Here is a 19042-nt window from a genome sequence, read left to right as displayed (position 1 = left end):
ACTGATTTTATTCCATTAGCCACAGAACCGACACTGCCAATCGACGTATTGGCTTGTTTATACACGAAATAGTTGAAAAGAGCGTCCAAATTGCTTGAAAACTGATGAAAAATCACTAAATTTGCTAAAACTGTTCTTGCTTGTACCAATAGTTGCGGTAAAGTGTTCCTATAGTGGAGGATCCCATAAGAAAACAACGGATATCACAACTATAGGAACACAAATTAAAAAAAATACCGCAACTAAAGGAACAGCGTACCAATAGTGGAGGTATTATTTTTCACTGACATGCCGTGGATTACTGCGATGAAATCATTTGTCTCATCAAGTCAATGGTCGTTACTTCCCGTTCCAACATCAACATGTGCATTAATTGCGCTTCTTGAATTAAGGTGGTTAAATGAAGTTCAATCGCGCTAAGTACCTCCACTATTGGTACATCTACCCTACAACTAAATGTGAGTTCTACAGCTCGATGCAGATCCGCCAAATCAAATAAAAGTGTTGGCAGTGATGTAGAAGCGGTTTTTATTCAGTAGGAAAGAACGTTGCAGACAGCGGGCTTCTAGAGGAGATTGTATCTAGTCCAGCTAGCAAGTAGTTTCGTTTTCCATATGAACGCAGGGCAACGCAGGCTTTAAAAATATTGCTTAACACAATAATTCGGAGATCCAGTGGAATTCTTTTTTAGATTACCTGAAATGTAAAATAATTAGCAAGAGGATTGGATCAATAAGAACAAACCATTCAAAAACAATCGTAACAAACACATACGCGTTGCTATAGAATGACTCGTTGATACGGTGGTGCTGTTAAAGCCAAAGCTAAGTTGATGCATACGCTGAAAAAATGCATTTAATGCAAATGGATGTACATTTGATGTGCACTGAACAAGTGATCCACCCCTTGGGTCAGAGTCGATGTTAGCGCCACGATAGGTCCTGACGTCGATAATGTCGGAGAAGTGCCGACCATCAATCAGAACGTGGTCGATTTGCGATTCTGTCTGCTGTGGTGATATCCAGGTGTATCGGTACGGAAGGCTGTGCTGGAAGTAGGTGCTACGAATGGCCATATTCTTGGAGGCGGCAAAATCAATTAGTCGTAGGCCGTTTTCGTTAGTCAGCCGGTGGGCGCTGAACTTTCCAATCGTCGGTCTGAATTCCTCCTCCTGGCCAACCTGAGCGTTTAGATCTCCTATGATGATTTTGACGTCGTGGCTTGGGCAGCTGTCGTACTCGCGTTCAAGCTGCGCGTAAAAAGCGTCTTTATCATCATCAGTGCTTCCGGAGTGAGGGCTGTGCACGTTTATTATGCTGAAGTTGAAGAACTGGCCTTTGATCCTCAACTTGCACATTCTCTCATTGATCGGCCACCACCCGATCACGCGCCTCTGCATATCACCCATCACTATAAAAGCTGTTCCCAGCTCATGTGTATTGCCGCAGCTCTGGTAGATGGTATGGTTACCTCTAAACGTTCGCACCATTGATCCCTTCCAACACACTTCCTGCAACGCTACGATGCCGAATCCACGGTCCTTCAGCACGTCGGCGAGTATGCGTGTGCTCCCGATGAAGTTAAGAGATTTACAGTTCCACGTACCGAGCTTCCAATCGCTAGTCCCTTTACGTCGCTGTGGTCTTCGCCGATTGTCCCGGTTCGTATTCTCTCGTTGATTATTCGTTGCTTGATTTTTTTACGGCTGGCTTGCAGGGCCTGACACCAACCCCCTAGATTTCCGGAGGACCATTCCCCCTAAATGTTCGGAGGACCATAGTGCGCAGTTTAGCTTAGAGTCCTTCTCTGCCACTCGGACGATGATCAGCCGCCCCTGACATGGGGAACAGACGCTGTTGTGAGCCGCTCCTAACATGGATTACAGACGCTCAAGGTTTGCAGAAGCAAAAGCAAAAGCAAACCCCCCCTTCCCTGTCAGCATACGACCAAAGTTCCCACCGGGGGTTGGTTACCCGATCTTCCCTAAGGTTACTCGTACCCCGGCCAGTACCGCGAGGAGGTAGGGATAGGAGTTGCTGGGCAAGAGGCTAAGGACCGCACAAAGGGGTCTATTTTATTCCTTCAGGTACGCGAGGTACCAATGGTACGCCATGCCCAGCCATTTACCAACCAACTAAACCGGTTGTAATCTGTAAAAAGTCATAATCTCAACCGCAACTTGTTTTTTTATACCGTGAAGGCCCCTAACTCTGCGCAGCTCCTAATTGTGCGCACTTTCACCAAAATCCACCAAAATCTGGTAAAATACTTACAATTTTGTTCAAAATTTATTTTGCAAATATTGCTACAATAGTAATAAAAAAGTACGCGAAGAATTTTCTTGAAAAATTTACGTTTATAACTTAAATAAAAAATAAAATAGCTTTAAAAATATTGAAAAACGTCCAAATTGACCTCCCGTTAGCAAAAATGCTAAGGGAGTACCTCATCACTTAAGTAATTTTAAGCAAATTAAAGAGAATATATTTCATATTTTTAGTACGTAGTCACTAGTTTATTTATCGAGCAGTCATCACTGGTGAAGTGCAACTTATTTTCTCTTCATTTTCTTATTCTTCTTAAGTGCGCATAGTAAGGAACCATTTTTCAACTATGTTCCTTACTATGCGCAACAGGTATAAAACGTTATTTTCAACATACAATGAACCCTCCAGATGTCGATATTGAAGGGAACCATTGACTTGTCGACACCATCGAGATTTGGAATAGAAATGCTTTGGAAAATTGTTTGTGGGGACCATCATAGTAAGGGAAGATTAAAAAATGACGTCCATCATATTTTAAGGATTTCTACACTCCGTCTCCTCAATCCCCTGTCGCGATTTTACAGTACCTAATGAACGATGGACGTAATTTTTTAAAGCTCCCTAACCATGCAAAAAAATAATTTTGATTTTTTGTATAGTTTCATGAGTCAATATCGAGTAATGGAACATCGAGGTTTAAGGGAGCAGGATCCGTCATTGATTTTGGAATTTTCAAAAGCAGTTTTTTCGTTCAATATCAAGAAAATTTACGGGAAAATGTGTTCACTGTATTCTTTTCTCCAACCGGAACGCAGTGAACACATTTTCATCGAATAATTTTTAGTTTTAACAGAAAAACTGCTTTTGAAGTTTTGATGATGATGATGATTACGATGACTGAGCGTTGATCGTTAATCGTTGGTTTAGATTTTAGAAAACTAAGTTAAATAGATGTTTTGGAAAACATATGATGATTTCGATTGTTTTGAGAGTGCACTCAATGGCTTTCAATTGAATTATAGATAAAATTCACTTCACTTAGTAAATTTGTGTTAGAGACATTCCACGCTCCACTGGGGACGTAAAGCCGTATAAAGCAAGAAAATGAAGATTAATTCGGAGTTTAAATGTTAGTAATGATTTTAGTATAATACTTAAACTGTTATAAAGAATTTATCGAGTGCGCAGAGTTAGGAACCTAAATGCGCAGAATAAGGAGCATTGCAAAAATCAGTGCGCAGAGTTAGGAACACGGACACCCTTGAGAAAAATTAAAAATTTGCAATAAAAATCATTACTTAGTGAAGCTTTTATATTTTTTCCTTATACATAAGATCAATAAGTATTTGCTTCCAAAATTTCAGAACATTGTGTTTTGTTTTCAATTAATTACAGCTGTTTGGAAATTGGAAAGCCTTAAGTGCGCAGAGTATGGGGCCTTCACGGTAGTAGGGTACAAAAAAGCTTGAAAAGCCTGTCCTGTTGTGTATTGGCACGGTGTGGGACTCACGTTAGGCGTGCTTAACCACTAAAAAACTTTTCCTACTGCTCCTGTGTCTCGATTATTTGATGAAGTTTCAGAGTTCAGCACTTATCCTTGACAGCCTTGTTATAGTAGAACTTTAATTCGGCATCAAAGCTCTTAGCGAAACGCAGTTAGTTATACATATTGGAGCCATTCCATGTTTACTATGCTGAATTGTATAAAAATTTTACTATAAATCCTTAAAGTTATATAAAATCTGAAATTTCCATATAAAAAATCCTTCTGCAATATCCGGATTCTTATATAAACCCCGCAGAAGTTTTGTTTTAGAGATTTCTAGAACTATCATATGTTTTCTATTGCGTGAAGAAATTTTTATTTCTTCCTACGCATCTCCACCACAGGTTCATCAGGGATTCCCTTATTGACTCATCGAAAGAAAGCTACGTGAATTAGGAATAATATCCAATGATTTTATTGAGAATCCTTCCGGAATTTCCTCCAGCGATTTTCATAGAGTTTCATCCGTAAATTTCTCCAGCGATATCATGAGGTATAAAGAATTCCTACATAAATCGCTCCAATAAAGCCTTCAGCAGTTCAATGGGTTGCTCTGAAAAATCACACATGATTTCGTCAAGGAATTATCTCTCCAGAAATTCTTCAGAAGACGCCAACAATTTTTTTTTGCGAATTGTAAAACCAACATGGCTGACAAAACAAATGACGGTCAACTTAGCCTTAACAGATTTGTCCAAAAATTTCACTAGGAATTTCACCTGGAATTCGTGCAGGAATAACTCTTGCAGTCTATTTCTAAGATTTTGAATAATTTCTTTGTAATTTTATCGCAGGTGATTTTCAGGGATTCCTTCAGAAATCCTACAATGTATTAACACTATTATTAACATGCATTTGTAATTTCCTTTTCCTTCCCAACAGAAAAACCGTCCCGCCACGACCGGCCGGCCAGCGAACCGAACCAGAACAACCCCAAGGATTCCAGGGCTTCACCGGTGACGGCGGTTTCCACATGTCGTTCGGCATCGGCGCGTTTCCGTTCGGGTTCTTCACGTCGACACTCAACTTTGGCGAGTTCCGGGGCAATCCACCGCACGAAAACACCCGCGAGTACGACGAGGATCAGTTTCTATCGCAGATTTTCCTCTACGTGGCGCTCATCTTCATGGCCTGGCTCATTCTGGCCTAATCGTGCTGCTTGCTAGTCGTGTGTCGTGATATCGTCTCATCACCGCTCGGTAGGTATGGAAGGGAATGCTGTGTGGACGGAGCCGCCCCCTCTTTTTGTGGGAACGGTCTTTGGGTTGATGGTCGATTTGTGATATAAAATAAATGTTATGTCTTTTTACATGCTTGAGGAAAATTTGTGTGGAGCGCAAGCCGAAGAAGCTCAATTTAGTGTTGAGACCAAAATTCTACCTTCAAAATTAGCAAACTACAGTTAATGTGTAATACAAAACTTATCACTATCGTAGAGGAGAACAAAAACTGTGACCGATGTTTGATTGGCATTAGAATGCATTAGTCTTTCATAAGTAGCTTATCCATCTTTTTCAAACCGTTTTTATTTTACTCCTGTTGTTTTAACTACCTAATTGCTTCTTATCGTATAGGACACTTGTTCCGTTTTGTTGCAACATTTTATATTTTATTTTTCAAAGCGGAACTTATCGCCTGTCAATATCGAAAGTCGTCGTCTGTAAGCGGAACTGATTTTACAGAAAATAAGTTTGCTCGATGCAAAGCAACACGGATTAGTCCGGAAGAGAAAGAAAGAGCAAAGAGTTTGTATAATTTATTTGAAAGTGATTTGTGGGCGATTTATATTATCGTATATTTAAGGAAAAAATAATAAAATGCAATCAATATTTGAAAAAGCAAAAACTGCGTGCGGAGTCACTTACGATGACAAAATCCTTATGATTTTTTGTGAATTTTATGCATCTGCGTGAGGTTTCTCTGGAAATGCCTAGAAGGAATTCTTAGAAGTACATCTAACAGAATCCTTAACCCGTATAGGCCTGAGTGTAAGCAAAAAAACTAAAACTCTCACCGCTCAGCGAACATTTAACGGATTCAAATAATTTTTTGTCAGTATATGTGGGCCATATCTAGTTTCTAGAAATGGCCAAAGGAACTCGGGAATGCTCCTGTAGCCGGAGTTATCACGTTGGGTCACTGGGTCAAGTCGGGTAGAAAAATGCGATTTTTTGGGACGTAACAAGTTATCTTTATTTATATCCAATGGCATTCATTTTATTTTGCATGAATCATTAAGATCTGATATTCAATATTATAAATGAATGGTTTTGCACCATTTAGAGTGCACCAGATGCGGCCACTAGGGCTTAATGTCCTGAAAAACCGGCTCTAGATTTGTTAGGTATTGAACCGTTTCAAAACTCTAAAAGTATAGATCGAACATAATAGTTCACTAAAATGCGTTCCGATAAGCTTGACATAGATGTTAAGATACAAATTGTGCACTTTATCATAAATTTGAGCCATCCCGGGGACCCAAAAATGGTTATTTATAGGATCAATCAAATCATTTGACATAATTATTCAATGTAATCGATTATCAGAAGGTTTACGCTGATGCGTTTTTCTTAAAACTCCTTGATATAGTGGCCATATTATAGTCGATTCTGTAAATTATCTGTGACTTGAAATTCGCCTACCTCCAGGGGCATAAAACACAAAACCCTTGTCACCCGACCTGACCCAGTGATCCACCGCAATAACTCCGGCCACAGGAACATTCCCGAGATTCTTTGACCACTTTTAGAAACTAGGTATGTTTACGAGTATACTGACGAAAAATAATTGAAATCCGTTAAGTATACGCTGAGCGGTGAAAATTTTAGTCATTTTTCTTTCACTCAAGCCTACACGGGTTAAAAGTTCACCTGCAATAATCCCATAAATCATTTTGAGCAGTGGCGCGGGAAGTGGGTAGGACAGGTAGGACGCACAAAAAAACCTGGGTAGGACAGTCAATAATCCTTCAACCAAATTCTCCAGTTGTTACTGCAGGAGATCTTACAAAGATTTCCACAGAATTTCTCCCGAAGAAATCCACAAAGGTTTAAACAAGAGTTTTAGGAATAATAGCTTAAGGATTTTTTTTTTCAAGAAATTCTGCAAAAAATTCTCCATTTGTCCATGTGGATTCCTTCAAAAATTTATCCATGTTTCCTCCCAAGGATTCCTGGAGGTTCTTCGAACATATCTTTTTATTTCTAGCAATTTTTCCTGCATTTTATTCATGTATTTTCCAGCATTCAATCCAAATATTAACCCCGCAGTTTTTCCAAAAATTTCTTAAATTGTTTCTTGAAACATTTCCATGCGATCTTCAAAAGTAAATTAAGGTTTTCTAACCAGTTAATACTACAGTAATTTTTCCAATAATTCCTCCAATCATTTCAGCAGAATTTCTTTCGAGATGCTGTCCAATGTAATTCCTTTAGAAAATCCTGCAAAATACTATCCCGAGATTTGATTGATGGTTTATTCCGATTATCTCAGACAGTTATCTATTAAATCTTCTTAAACTGCCAGGAATCTTGGAGGACATCCCAGGGAAATCTATGGATGAATCACTGGATAAAATCTTGGAGAAACTAAGACTTTGGAAAATTTCTCAAAGATTTTTTAGATGAATTTATATGAATTTGTAGAAATTCTATTTCTGTGGTACGTCTTGGAAAAATCCAGGCTGAATTCTTGAGATATCCTAAACTAAATTCTTGGAGAAATTCCCTAGGAATATTCGTGCAGGAATCCTTGTGCAATAATAACTAAACATACTCCTTTAGAAATTTCTGAAAATACCTGAAATAATTTCTGATGAAATTCCTAGAGAAGATCGTAAAAAAAAACACATACAGTAAATAGTACGAGCAGTAATACTTGCGGTAATGTCACGAGGAATTCACAAAAAGTCTTAGATCTTAGAGAAATATCTGATGGTGCAAAAGAATCAAACTCTTATTTCCTGGCTCATATTAGGTTTCGTTTTGTTTTCTTGCTTCCTGCTTGGTGTCTTTTTGGCCTTTTATGTGTCTTTTAGGTTTCTTTTTTTTTCAGGCCACAGATCTTAAATATCCTATTTTTAAGGTATTCAGTCGCCTTGTAAAGATGGAAAGCTTAGTCTTGTGGTAACGACTGACGCCCTTTGGGTTTGCGTGCCTTAAATTTAGTAACTTTCAATTTCCAGTTTATGAATCAATTGTTTATCTTAGTTTCACTGTGCACAAAATATTTGTCAAAGTTTGTCCTATCCATGGTTTGGAACGTGGACGCGCCTCTGATTTTGAGAGTAATCGTGAGGTTCATATCGAAACACCTGGATGACCTTTGTGAAAGTCTGAAATGCGTAATCGAATTGCTTGGTGTTTTATTCGAGTCGAGTGAAAAATAAGAGTATTATTTCGAATGATTGAATCTGGCAGCCATCTTGGATTTTGACGACATCTTGGTTTCAAGTAGTAGAATGAGTTTTCACCTTGTTAGCACTCAACATGTTGAATTTTAATGCTACCGTTACACTTTTCTTCTTATTTTTCTTTTTCCTAACTTTACGTCCCTACTGGAACAGAACTAGCCCCTCAGCTTAACTAGTTTTAGAAACAAATTATCAAATAGGATTTTTAACACTCATTTTCTACCTGAATGATTCTTCTGCATATCTTCGAGTTGAAAAATAGCATTAATTCTTTCATTTATTTGGTCTAAAACCATTGACACAAATGAACAATCAGTTTAACAGCTGAGATAAGATAAGAAAGATAAAATCTGATTGTTTTTTAAAAAAAGGTCTCATAATTTAACATGTTGAGCGCTGAGATGGTAAAAAATCATTCAACTGCTAAAAACCAGGATGGCGTCGAAATCCAAGATGGCCGCCAGATTTTCCAACCTCAAAATGATACATCTGCGTTTCGGCATTACGTCCACATTAGAACAAAGCCTGCTTCTCATTTTTCAATTTCGCTATTTTTCACATGCATGTTGTGTGGTACTTAGAACAAAAATCAAGGAAAATCAAGGATTTTTTTTACTTAAAAATTTAAGATTTCCATTCTAAATAAATGCACTTCTGTCAATGTTTTACTTTAAAACTACACATATTACCACAAGACTTAATAATGTCCCAGCGCGCAATCTATAAACTTCATTCAATGTACATGGTACCGCCGTGCGGGGTGACATTGGGCCTAGGGGGTGACTTTGACCGCCTCTTTCGATGCATGTCATGGCTAGTAGGAGCGCCAAAAAACTAATCTATGACCATCTATTGGCTATTTGTAACGTATTCTAGAAGCTTGATACACTGTTTTCATTATTTGGTTGTTAGCTTGCTGTAAAAATGTTGGCCCAAAGTCACCCTTATGGACCAATGTCACCCCGCACGACGGTAAAAAAATGTTTGTTTAATACAATCAATGTTTTTGGACGGTTTTCATTTATTGAATTTATTTATTTATGATTACTCAACTCAAAGATACGTCGAAGAATTATACTGTTGTCAAAAATCGCATTATAAAATAAAATTCCTGTTTAATACCCTGTATTTATAACTAATAAAGCTGAGTATCAGGCTCGGTTCCGATAGGGATATAACGTCAGGAAAATGAAGAATAATAAGGAGAAGACTATGCGTAACCTTTTTTTTTATTGATAGCCTCTAAATTCGCCATGCAGAGTGCTATCAAGCTAAAAATTCATTCAACATTCAGGATACCATCGGGTCCCGGTGCTCTGTTTGACGCGAATGATTTCACGACCTCTGCCAGCTCGTCACCCTTGCTACTTCTTCTCCTTCATCTGCCGCATACACCGCTGGGGGCCATGGACTTGTGAGATGATGCGGGAAAAGTACATCGATTATAGATCGCAGCAACTCGAGCGACTTCTCTATGGCACCTTTGGTCTTAGCCATTACCACTCTGTAGGCGCCACCAATAGAATTATTAGTAGTAGAACGCTAATGGCGTAGTTGTCACAAAACTGATTTCAATTTTTATTACCTTAAATTATGGTTTTTCATTGATTGTTCTATACCATGATGTTGTTTTGGTTCTTAAAATTAATCTGACACTTTGAAGCCCGGTACTTACGCTGTCAGGTCGTGGCAAACTAGATGTTGGTAACACGAACAGCAACGACATTAGCATTCTTAGGTTAATGCTTCTACTGCGCCACCCCCACTGACTCGAATTGGCACTCTCGCATAGGCTATCAAACATGCCCGTTTTCGACTTTTGATTCTCTTTTTGAGAGCCAACTTTGTCTCTCTGAATGCTTCACTGCGTTCTCCTCTCTGTGTTTCTATGTGTGCGCGTAGATTTGCAATGGATCATTGAAGGTAGTTTTTATTAGCGCTCACCGCTGTAGGAATTTCTCGGACTCCAAATAACTCGAACCACACATTTTCACAAAGCACAAAACACATTTATTATATTAGGTTTTTTTTTCACATCACCGCGTCAACAAAACACTACTATCTTCTAACTCGTCGTTCTTCAAACTGACTACCCACTCAATCCATCGGGAAGTCCACGATCTCTTTTCTCTTTCGCTCTTCGTCATTCATCTCCCATGCAAGCCACGCTTCTCGTCAAGCTCTGTTTTCGTTCCATTCGTTCCGAATGATGGAGTAGGATTTCCGTACGCATTTTATTCTTTAAGGCGGTAACTACACTGATGCAAGTTGTATAGATAAATTTGAGTCGAATATTTTTCCTTATACACCATCTTATTCCTATGGACTTACCTTATCTTATTCCATGGACGTACCAGCATTACAGCTGGACTTTCAATCTGCTCGACCCTCTCGAGCGGGACGCCCATACCATGGACGTACCAGCATTACAGCTGGACTTTCAATCTGCTCGACCCTCTCGAGCGGGACGCCCATACCATGGACGTACCAGCATTACAGCTGGGCTTTCTATCTGCTCGACCCTCTCGAGCGGGACGCCCATACCATGGACGTACCAGCATTACAGCTGGACTTTCAATCTGCTCAACCCTCTCGAGCGGGACGCCCATACCATGGACGTACCAGCATTACAGCTGGACTTTCAATCTGCTCGACCCTCTCGAGCGGGACGCCCATACCATGGACGTACCAGCATTACAGCTGGACTTTCAATCTGCTCGACCCTCTCGAGCGGGACGCCCATACCATGGACGTACCAGCATTACAGCTGGACTTTCAATCTGCTCGACCCTCTCGAGCGGGACGCCCATACCATGGACGTACCAGCATTACAGCTGGACTTTCAATCTGCTCGACCCTCTCGAGCGGGACGCCCATACCATGGACGTACCAGCATTACAGCTGGACTTTCAATCTGCTCGACCCTCTCGAGCGGGACGCCCATACCATGGACGTACCAGCATTGCAGCTGGACTTTCAATCTGCTCGACCCTCTCGAGCGGGACGCCCATACCATGGACGTACCAGCATTACAGCTGGACTTTCAATCTGCTCGACCCTCTCGAGCGGGACGCCCATACCATGGACGTACCAGCATTACAGCTGGACTTTCAATCTGCTCGACCCTCTCGAGCGGGACGCCCATACCATGGACGTACCAGCATTGCAGCTGGACTTTCAATCTGCTCGACCCTCTCGAGCGGGACGCCCATACCATGGACGTACCAGCATTACAGCTGGGCTTTCTATCTGCTCGACCCTCTCGAGCGGGACGCCCATAACATGGACGTACCAGCATTACAGCTGGACTTTCAATCTGCTCGACCCTCTCGAGCGGGACGCCCATACCATGGACGTACCAGCATTGCAGCTGGACTTTCAATCTGCTCGACCCTCTCGAGCGGGACGCCCATAACATGGACGTACCAGCATTACAGCTGGACTTTCAATCTGCTCGACCCTCTCGAGCGGGACGCCCATACCATGGACGTACCAGCATTACAGCTGGACTTTCAATCTGCTCGACCCTCTCGAGCGGGACGCATGGACGTACCAGCATTACAGCTGGACTTTCAATCTGCTCGACTCTCTCGAGTGGGACGCCCGTATACATGAACATGGCAGCGTTTCAGCTTCCGCACCATTCATTTTATCCATTTTATTCACTTTTCTCTACCAACAGGCAAACATTTGTACTGACATTTATTTTCAATTACGTACTGTGATCAAAGAATAATGCATTTCTTAACTATTTTTCTTAAAAAAAAAGGTGAATGCTTGTTGCAAATAGTGATTCGCTGCCAGTCCTGATACAACTTCTCCAATCTCAATTAATCAATGATTCGCTACCAGCCCTGATGTAACCTCTGCCAATTCTGCACCATTCATTCATTAAGTTTTCCATACCAAATAGGCAAACATTCGTACTAACATTATTTTTCATTTGCGTACTGAGATCAAAGAATAATGCTTTTCGTAACCACTTTTCTAAAAATAAGTGATTTTTTTTGCTGCAAATAGTGATTCGCTACCAGCCCTGATACAACTTCTCCAATTCCAAATCAAAAGTGATTCGATACCAGCCCTGTTGTGTACTCTTCCAATTCCGCATCATTTATTTTATCCATTTTACTCACTTTTCTCTACCACACAGGCAAACATTTGTACTGACTTTTTTTCAAATTGCGTACCGTGATCAATGAATAATGCTCTTCTTAACCATTTTTTTTTTAAATAAGAGAATTCTTGTTGCAAAATAGTGATTCGCTACCAACCCTGAAACAACTTATTCAATTCCAAATCAAAAGTGATTCGCTATCAGCCCTGATGTAACCTCTGCCAATTCTACACCATTCGTTTTATTCAGTTTTCCATACCAAATAGGCGAACATTTGTACTAACATTACTTTTCAATTGCGTACTGTGATCAAAACATAATGCTTTTCGTAACCACTTTTCTTAAAAAAAATCTTTTGTTGCTAATAGTGATTTTTTTGTTGTTGCAAATAGTGATTCGCTATCAGCCCTGGTACGACTTCTCCAATTCCAAACCAAAAGTAATTCGCTACCAGCCCTGATAAAACCTCTGCCAATTTCGCACCATTCAATTTATCCATTTAATTCATTTTTCTCTAACAAACAGGCAATCATTAGTTCTGACATTACTTTTCAATTGTGTACTGATTTCGCTCGAATCCACTTAATCACTCGCATAGGCATCCGATCGTAGCAATCGAAAGCAAACTTGTCGCATAACCTCGCCAAATTTTCCTCGACCAGAACCACATTAAATCACCATTCCGGAGCAATATTATGGTACTTACCGACTGCGCCATTGTAGGAATTTCTCGGACTCCAAATAACTCGAACCACACATTTTCACAAAGCACAAAACACATTTATTATATTAGGTTTTTTTTTCACATCACCGCGTCAACAAAACACTACTATCTTCTAACTCGTCATTCTTCAAACTGACTACCCACTCAATCCATCGGGAAGTCCACGATCTCTTTTCTCTTTCGCTCTTCGTCATTCATCTCCCATGCAAGCCACGCTTCTCGTCAAGCTCTGTTTTCGTTCCATTCGTTCCGAATGATGGAGTAGGATTTCCGTACGCATTTTATTCTTTAAGGCGGTAACTACACTGATGCAAGTTGTATAGATAAATTTGAGTCGAATATTTTTCCTTATACACCATCTTATTCCTACAACCGCTTCACAACAAAGGCGCCACTATATATGGGATTTAACATTGTGACAACATTGCTGTTCTGTCAAACACACAAAGTTACCGTGGCGCTATCTATGCTTTCCAAAGCGGCCGTTTTGGTTATTTTAATGATCCATTGATTTGCACCACCAGTACACCGGTGGCCTGTTCTCTCTAGGAGGAGCTCTTCTCGGCATGGAAGCATCATACACTCGTGATATCACGGCAACTACCTCTTCACCGTTTAGGTCTAGAGTGTTCCGTTCGCACCTCAGGGCTTCAGTGAATACTTCGCCGTCGAAGCGCGCTGTTTTCTATCCTCGGGCTTGGGTCGAGTTACATCGCGCCGCCTTCCGCCCGCATGGTATCATACTATAGCGAATCGATTGATGATCATTGTAAGTATAACCGTCATCAACGCGCCAGTTCATGGTACCTAAAAGGTTGGGACTACAAAGCGTCACGTCGATAATCGATTCTGCACCATTTCTGCGAAAGGTACTCACTGTACCCACATTTGCCAGCTCTACATTTAATACGGTCAGGGATTCCAACAATAGCTGGTCTCTCTGATTGGTGCAGCGGCTACCCCACTCCACTGCCCATGCATTAAAGTCGCCAGCTATCACTAATGGCTGCCGATTAGCTAGTTCGGCTATCATCCTGTCGACCATGTGGGAAAATTCCTCAATCGACCACCTTGGGGTGCGTAACAACTGCAATAGAACACGCCGTTGATTTTTGCTATCGCAAAACCGTCATTTGAGCTAGAGACTACTTCTTGGATTGGGTATCGTCCTGTCGTCCCTATAGCTGCTAGCTGTTGAGACCTATCCGCCACCCAGTTCCCGTTGTTGGCTGGTATGCGGTATGGGTCCGATAGTAACACCACGTCAGTCTTGGTTTCCGAAACTGACTGCCAAAGCAGCTGCTGGGCTGCATCACAGAGGTTTAAGTTTAACTGTGTTACTTCCCTTTTGGCTGCTTTGGTACTCCGCTTGTGCCCGGACATTTGCGTCCGCCCGTTAAGTGTCCGTTGTCTGCTCTGTTGACACATATTAGGCACTTAGCGATTTGCTTATGGCCTTCGGTGCCGCATTTTCTGCACATCTTACTTCTGTCGGGACCATTGCAATTCCACGACTTATGGCCTTTCCCGAAACACTTGAAGCAAACTTCAAGCGGCTGTTGAATTCTCAGCCGGCAAACCGACCAGCCTACCTTGAGTATGCCCAAGTTCTTCGCTTTGTTGGCTCTGCAACCGGCAGCCTGATCGCCGCCACCTGAATGCCCTGCGGGCCCTTTCTAAGGTGGAAGGCCTTACTGGCTACGTCGATGTCACACTGCTCTTTGACAGCAGCCGAGACCTCCGCTGCGTCGGTGACCTCATCCAGATTTGTACACTGGAGGGTCGCTTCAGCAGTAAGGGATCTTATATCAACCTGGTCACCAAGTACTTCTTGTGCCAGTTGCTTATAGACTGCACCCTTTTCCTTGGCGTCTTTTTTTAAGACTAGGATCATTTCACCAAGCCTAGTTCTCCTTATGCTCCGCACGTCTGCGCCCAATGGCGATAGCTTCTCCGTGCTTCGCATCCCCTTCAGAACCTCGGCGTATTTCGCTTCCTCCGTTTTGATAACGAGAGCTTCGCCTAAATTCCTACGTTTCGCTGTTTTCGGTTTAGCGCTCCCCTTGGGCTCTGGGCTCCGTTTTCAGTTTCCTCTGTTTTTTCTTATTTCCAACTCGTATCCACGGGTTGCTGTTGCCTTGCGCCCGTGGTTCCTGTGGATGCACTGCCTGGTTCGGGTTAACCCGTGGCTCCTTTTTCTTGGCTTTCTTGGCCTTAGGCTTGGTGTTGGCCTCTCCTTTGTTGCCATGTCCTCTTGATCGCGGGGCTTGGCTCGTGCCAGCTTTTCCGCACTGGAGGACGGCCGCGTAGGTCACTTTTCCCTTAGCAACCATACGTCTTTTCGCCACGTATTCATCCCCGGAAGGTCCCCTCGTCCGCATCGCGTATCGAATAATATCATTAGATATATTCGCATGCCTGTGAAGGAAGGCACTTCGGTCTGACACGACCTTTTTGGCTTTTTTGGCCTTCTACCTTGCCAAGTTGTTCCTTGGCTTTCTCGTAGTCCTGCTGTGCAGCTAAAACTGATTGTCGCAATTTCAGTAGACTTGTTTTCAAGTCTTTGCTGATATTGCTTTTGCTCTTAACAAATTCGTTGATGACATCAAGTTGCTCAGCAGCTACCTGCATTTTAGGGAGGTACTCCTTATTGCGATCCATGGCCTCGATTAGTTCCGGGCCATCGGTCACCTCACATGTTGCACTGGAGCGGCCAGTGCCTGCCAGTGTCACAGTATCTATTTTGCCCACACTGTTTTCACTAAAGTTGATGTTGGTCGCCTCCTTCCTTGGCGGGAACCTTAGCCGATTACTGATAGGTCCATAAGCCTCTCCTTCACATTCCGCTAGTTGTTTGTTTTGGTTGATAATCTCTTATGGGTCCCCCTAAGAGCCGCTATCCATCTCCGCTGGAATACTCGCCTTTATGATCCCATGGTTATCTATGCAAGCAGGGAGGCCATGCTAGGGTTGACATAGTCCTTTATGGGGTACTATGTTCAGAGCCGGATCGGCGGCAGGTCAGGTAATGGCATCTGAGCCTACTCCCGCCCAGTTGGAACAACCAGGCGACGGATTTGGAACGTACTCTAAGGTCTGCCACAGTTTTACGGGGGACGAAGGCAGCCTGCGCTATTAACCCACTCGCCGTTTTGGGCCAGTGTCACCCGACCCTACTAAGGTAGTAGAATGTCGCCGCTGTCAGCCTCAAAGCATATTATCCAGTACATATACTGTTACTTGTCCTTAGTCGAGCGCTGCCAGTATACATAATTGGGGCCCAATGGGCTCGAAGCACTCCTACTCGTAGTTCCATGCCTTGTCCGTTTGTATCGCGACCAGTATGCCATAATCAGGATCTCACTGGCATCAATCCTGATGTGCCGGTTGGCACTCCTGTTAGTTCGGGGCGCCTGTAAACCAAGAGTTATCCTCCAGGATTGCAGGACCGACTCTGGCCCTTGGCCGACCAACGTTGAGTAGGAGTAGGCTGAGTAATTTGCGAAACAGCATCGACAAATGACCTGTGAACCGGAATCAAGGAACGACATCGGCACTTCACCGGCTAGTATCGAAGCATGAAGAAACGCGTAGCGCAAACATCGGTTCGGGAGATATTGCTACGTTTGGGATTTCTGCCGCCGTAGTAGGCTACCTCCAACGTTGGAAACTAGGCCAAGGTTTCGACCAGCTTCCTGTTCAGGATTCAAACGGAATTCTCTGGAGGATTTGATCGGATTTTTATTCAGGATTCGAACGAAATTCCTTCGATGATTCAAACGTAATTTCATTAAAAATTCAGGATTTGCACGGAATACTTCCAAGTATCCAAACAGAATCTTGTTCTAAACTCAAACGGATTCGAACTGATCCCTATTCAAGATTCAAACGGAATACTTTTAAGAATACGGAGAATTCGAACGTAATTCTGTTCAAGATTCGAACAGAATCATGTTCAGAATTACCGTCAAGCTACCATTCACCGTGCATGTAAGAAAAATTTACACTTCAAAAAAATGTATAACTTTTCCAAATAATTTGAAGCGTACTAGAATACCACTACGTAGCGTGAAATTATATAATAATCCAGGGAAAAATCTAAAACTAGTGATGCATAACAAAAAATTACTCAAAAAATATGTTTGAAAATGTCATGTTAAGGTCGCCTCGTACCGTTCTATGTCACCATTCACCGTGCGTATGGTTTTCGTCATGATTTAATTTTGTATCTTGAAGAAACATTGTTGATAGAGAAACTATGTTGCTAGTAGTGTGCGCACTTATTTTTAAGAGTACTCAAATCTTCATTTACAATAAATATAAATAAAAATGGAATGATGTTTGTATGTCACGAAATGGCTAGAGAACGGGTGATTGGACTTACATGATTCTTTCACTGTTGAATTCGTCCAGAGCTCCGACGTGTTTGTGCGAAGAAAAAAAAGAAAGTCTCCGGAATAGTGGGGAAAACGGGAGAAAACTAATCTGACATTTTCATAGCGTTTTTCAACAGCCTACTTGATGTCGAGACGAAGTTTGCCGGGACCACTAGTTTACAATCGTTATTGGAGGTTTGACTGTCTTGTCCAAACCATTCCTTATTCACTCAAAAACTAATTATGAAGTAGTTCAATGACGACATAACAATAAATCTAATATTACCGAATAATTTCATGCCTTTTACACTAATGCACGGTAATAGGAACCATATATATTGAAAGGGATCCATTCACCGTGCATTTGGGTTTCGACTGAAACACAATAAAAAATTCTAATTTGCATAACATCTCATTGCTCATACATCTTACTAATACTATCCACAGTGAAAACTTGTTGGAATTTTAAAAAATTTCATACTCTGTCGATAAAATGAAAAATGTGAGTTTTTGGCGTTTCTACTAAGAGTGTTAAAAAATCTCATTATCAAATAGAATTTACATGATTTTGACTACATAAACTAGGTTTTTCAAAATGCTTTGTGACAAAAACTACTTCATTTCATCAGTTTTATCTTATTTTGCTGACAAAAGAATAATTTGTGAAAATTGTATGAATATTCTGTAGGAATTTGTATATGTGCACGCTGAATGGAGGCCGCACGGTGACTGGTGACTTAACGGTAGAACGGAATCATTCTGAAAATCTGAACGGAATCCTGTTCAAGATGCGTTTGGGATCGGAATTTTATTCAGAATTCGAATGGATTTCTGTTCAGGATTCAAACGGAGTTCTGTTGAGGATTCGAAAAAAATCTTGTTTAGGTATCGAGTGGAATCCTGTTAAAGATTCGCACGGAGTCCTGTTCTGGATTTAAATGTGATACTGTTTAGCATTCCAACGGAATTATATTCAAGATGAGAACGAAGTTCTGTGCAGTATTCGAATGAATTACTATTTAAGATTCGAACAGAATTCAGTTTAGAATTCGAATGGAATTCTATTCAGTATTCAAACATGTTCAAGATTCGAACGGAATCTCATCAAGGTTCGATTGAAAACATGATTCAAACGGAACTCTTTAATGGAGTGGAGCGGATTCCAGGCAAACGGAATTCTTTGAAAAATTCGAACGGAATTCTGTTCAGGATACGAATGGAATCTTGTTCAGGATTCGAATGGAATCTTGTTTACTTAGGATTGGAAACGATTTGTTTTCAGCAGTCTAGCGTAGGTAATCCAGTTTAGGATGCAAACAGAATCCTTTCGAGTATTCGAACGTAATTCGACAATCGAATACTTTCAATAATTTGAACAGAATTATGCTTACAGATTCGAACGGAACCTTGTTGCAGTATTCAAATGAATTCATGCACTAAATTCGAAAAAAAAATTCTTTTAGAATGTTTTAGAATTCGAACGGAATCCTGTTCATTATTCAAACAGAATCATGTTAAGGATTTGAACGAAATCCGGTTTAGGATACGATAGATTCGAGATTTGAATTCTGATGAAAATTCCGTCTGAAACCTGAACAGCA

General features: G+C 41.3%; 1 protein-coding gene across 2 annotated transcripts in view; it reads left to right on the top strand.

Annotated features, from left to right (window-relative positions):
• The window catches only part of LOC5568127 (E3 ubiquitin-protein ligase RNF185), a 42271-nt gene extending 36613 nt beyond the window's left edge, over nt 1-5658 (top strand). For both annotated transcript variants that reach the window (XM_021840935.1, XM_001651987.2), the window contains exon 3: nt 4696-5658. In XM_021840935.1, the coding sequence (XP_021696627.1) occupies nt 4696-4963 (268 nt within the window). In that variant the 3' untranslated portion in view covers nt 4964-5658. The remainder of the gene's footprint in view (nt 1-4695) is intronic.
• Nucleotides 5659-19042: the final 13384 nt, after the last annotated feature.

Source organism: Aedes aegypti, chromosome 2 (genome assembly GCF_002204515.2).
Source record: "Aedes aegypti strain LVP_AGWG chromosome 2, AaegL5.0 Primary Assembly, whole genome shotgun sequence".
In the NCBI taxonomy this organism is placed as follows: domain Eukaryota; kingdom Metazoa; phylum Arthropoda; class Insecta; order Diptera; family Culicidae; genus Aedes; species Aedes aegypti.
Note: the sequence above shows the minus strand (reverse complement) of the source record. Positions and strands in the feature narration are given on the sequence as shown.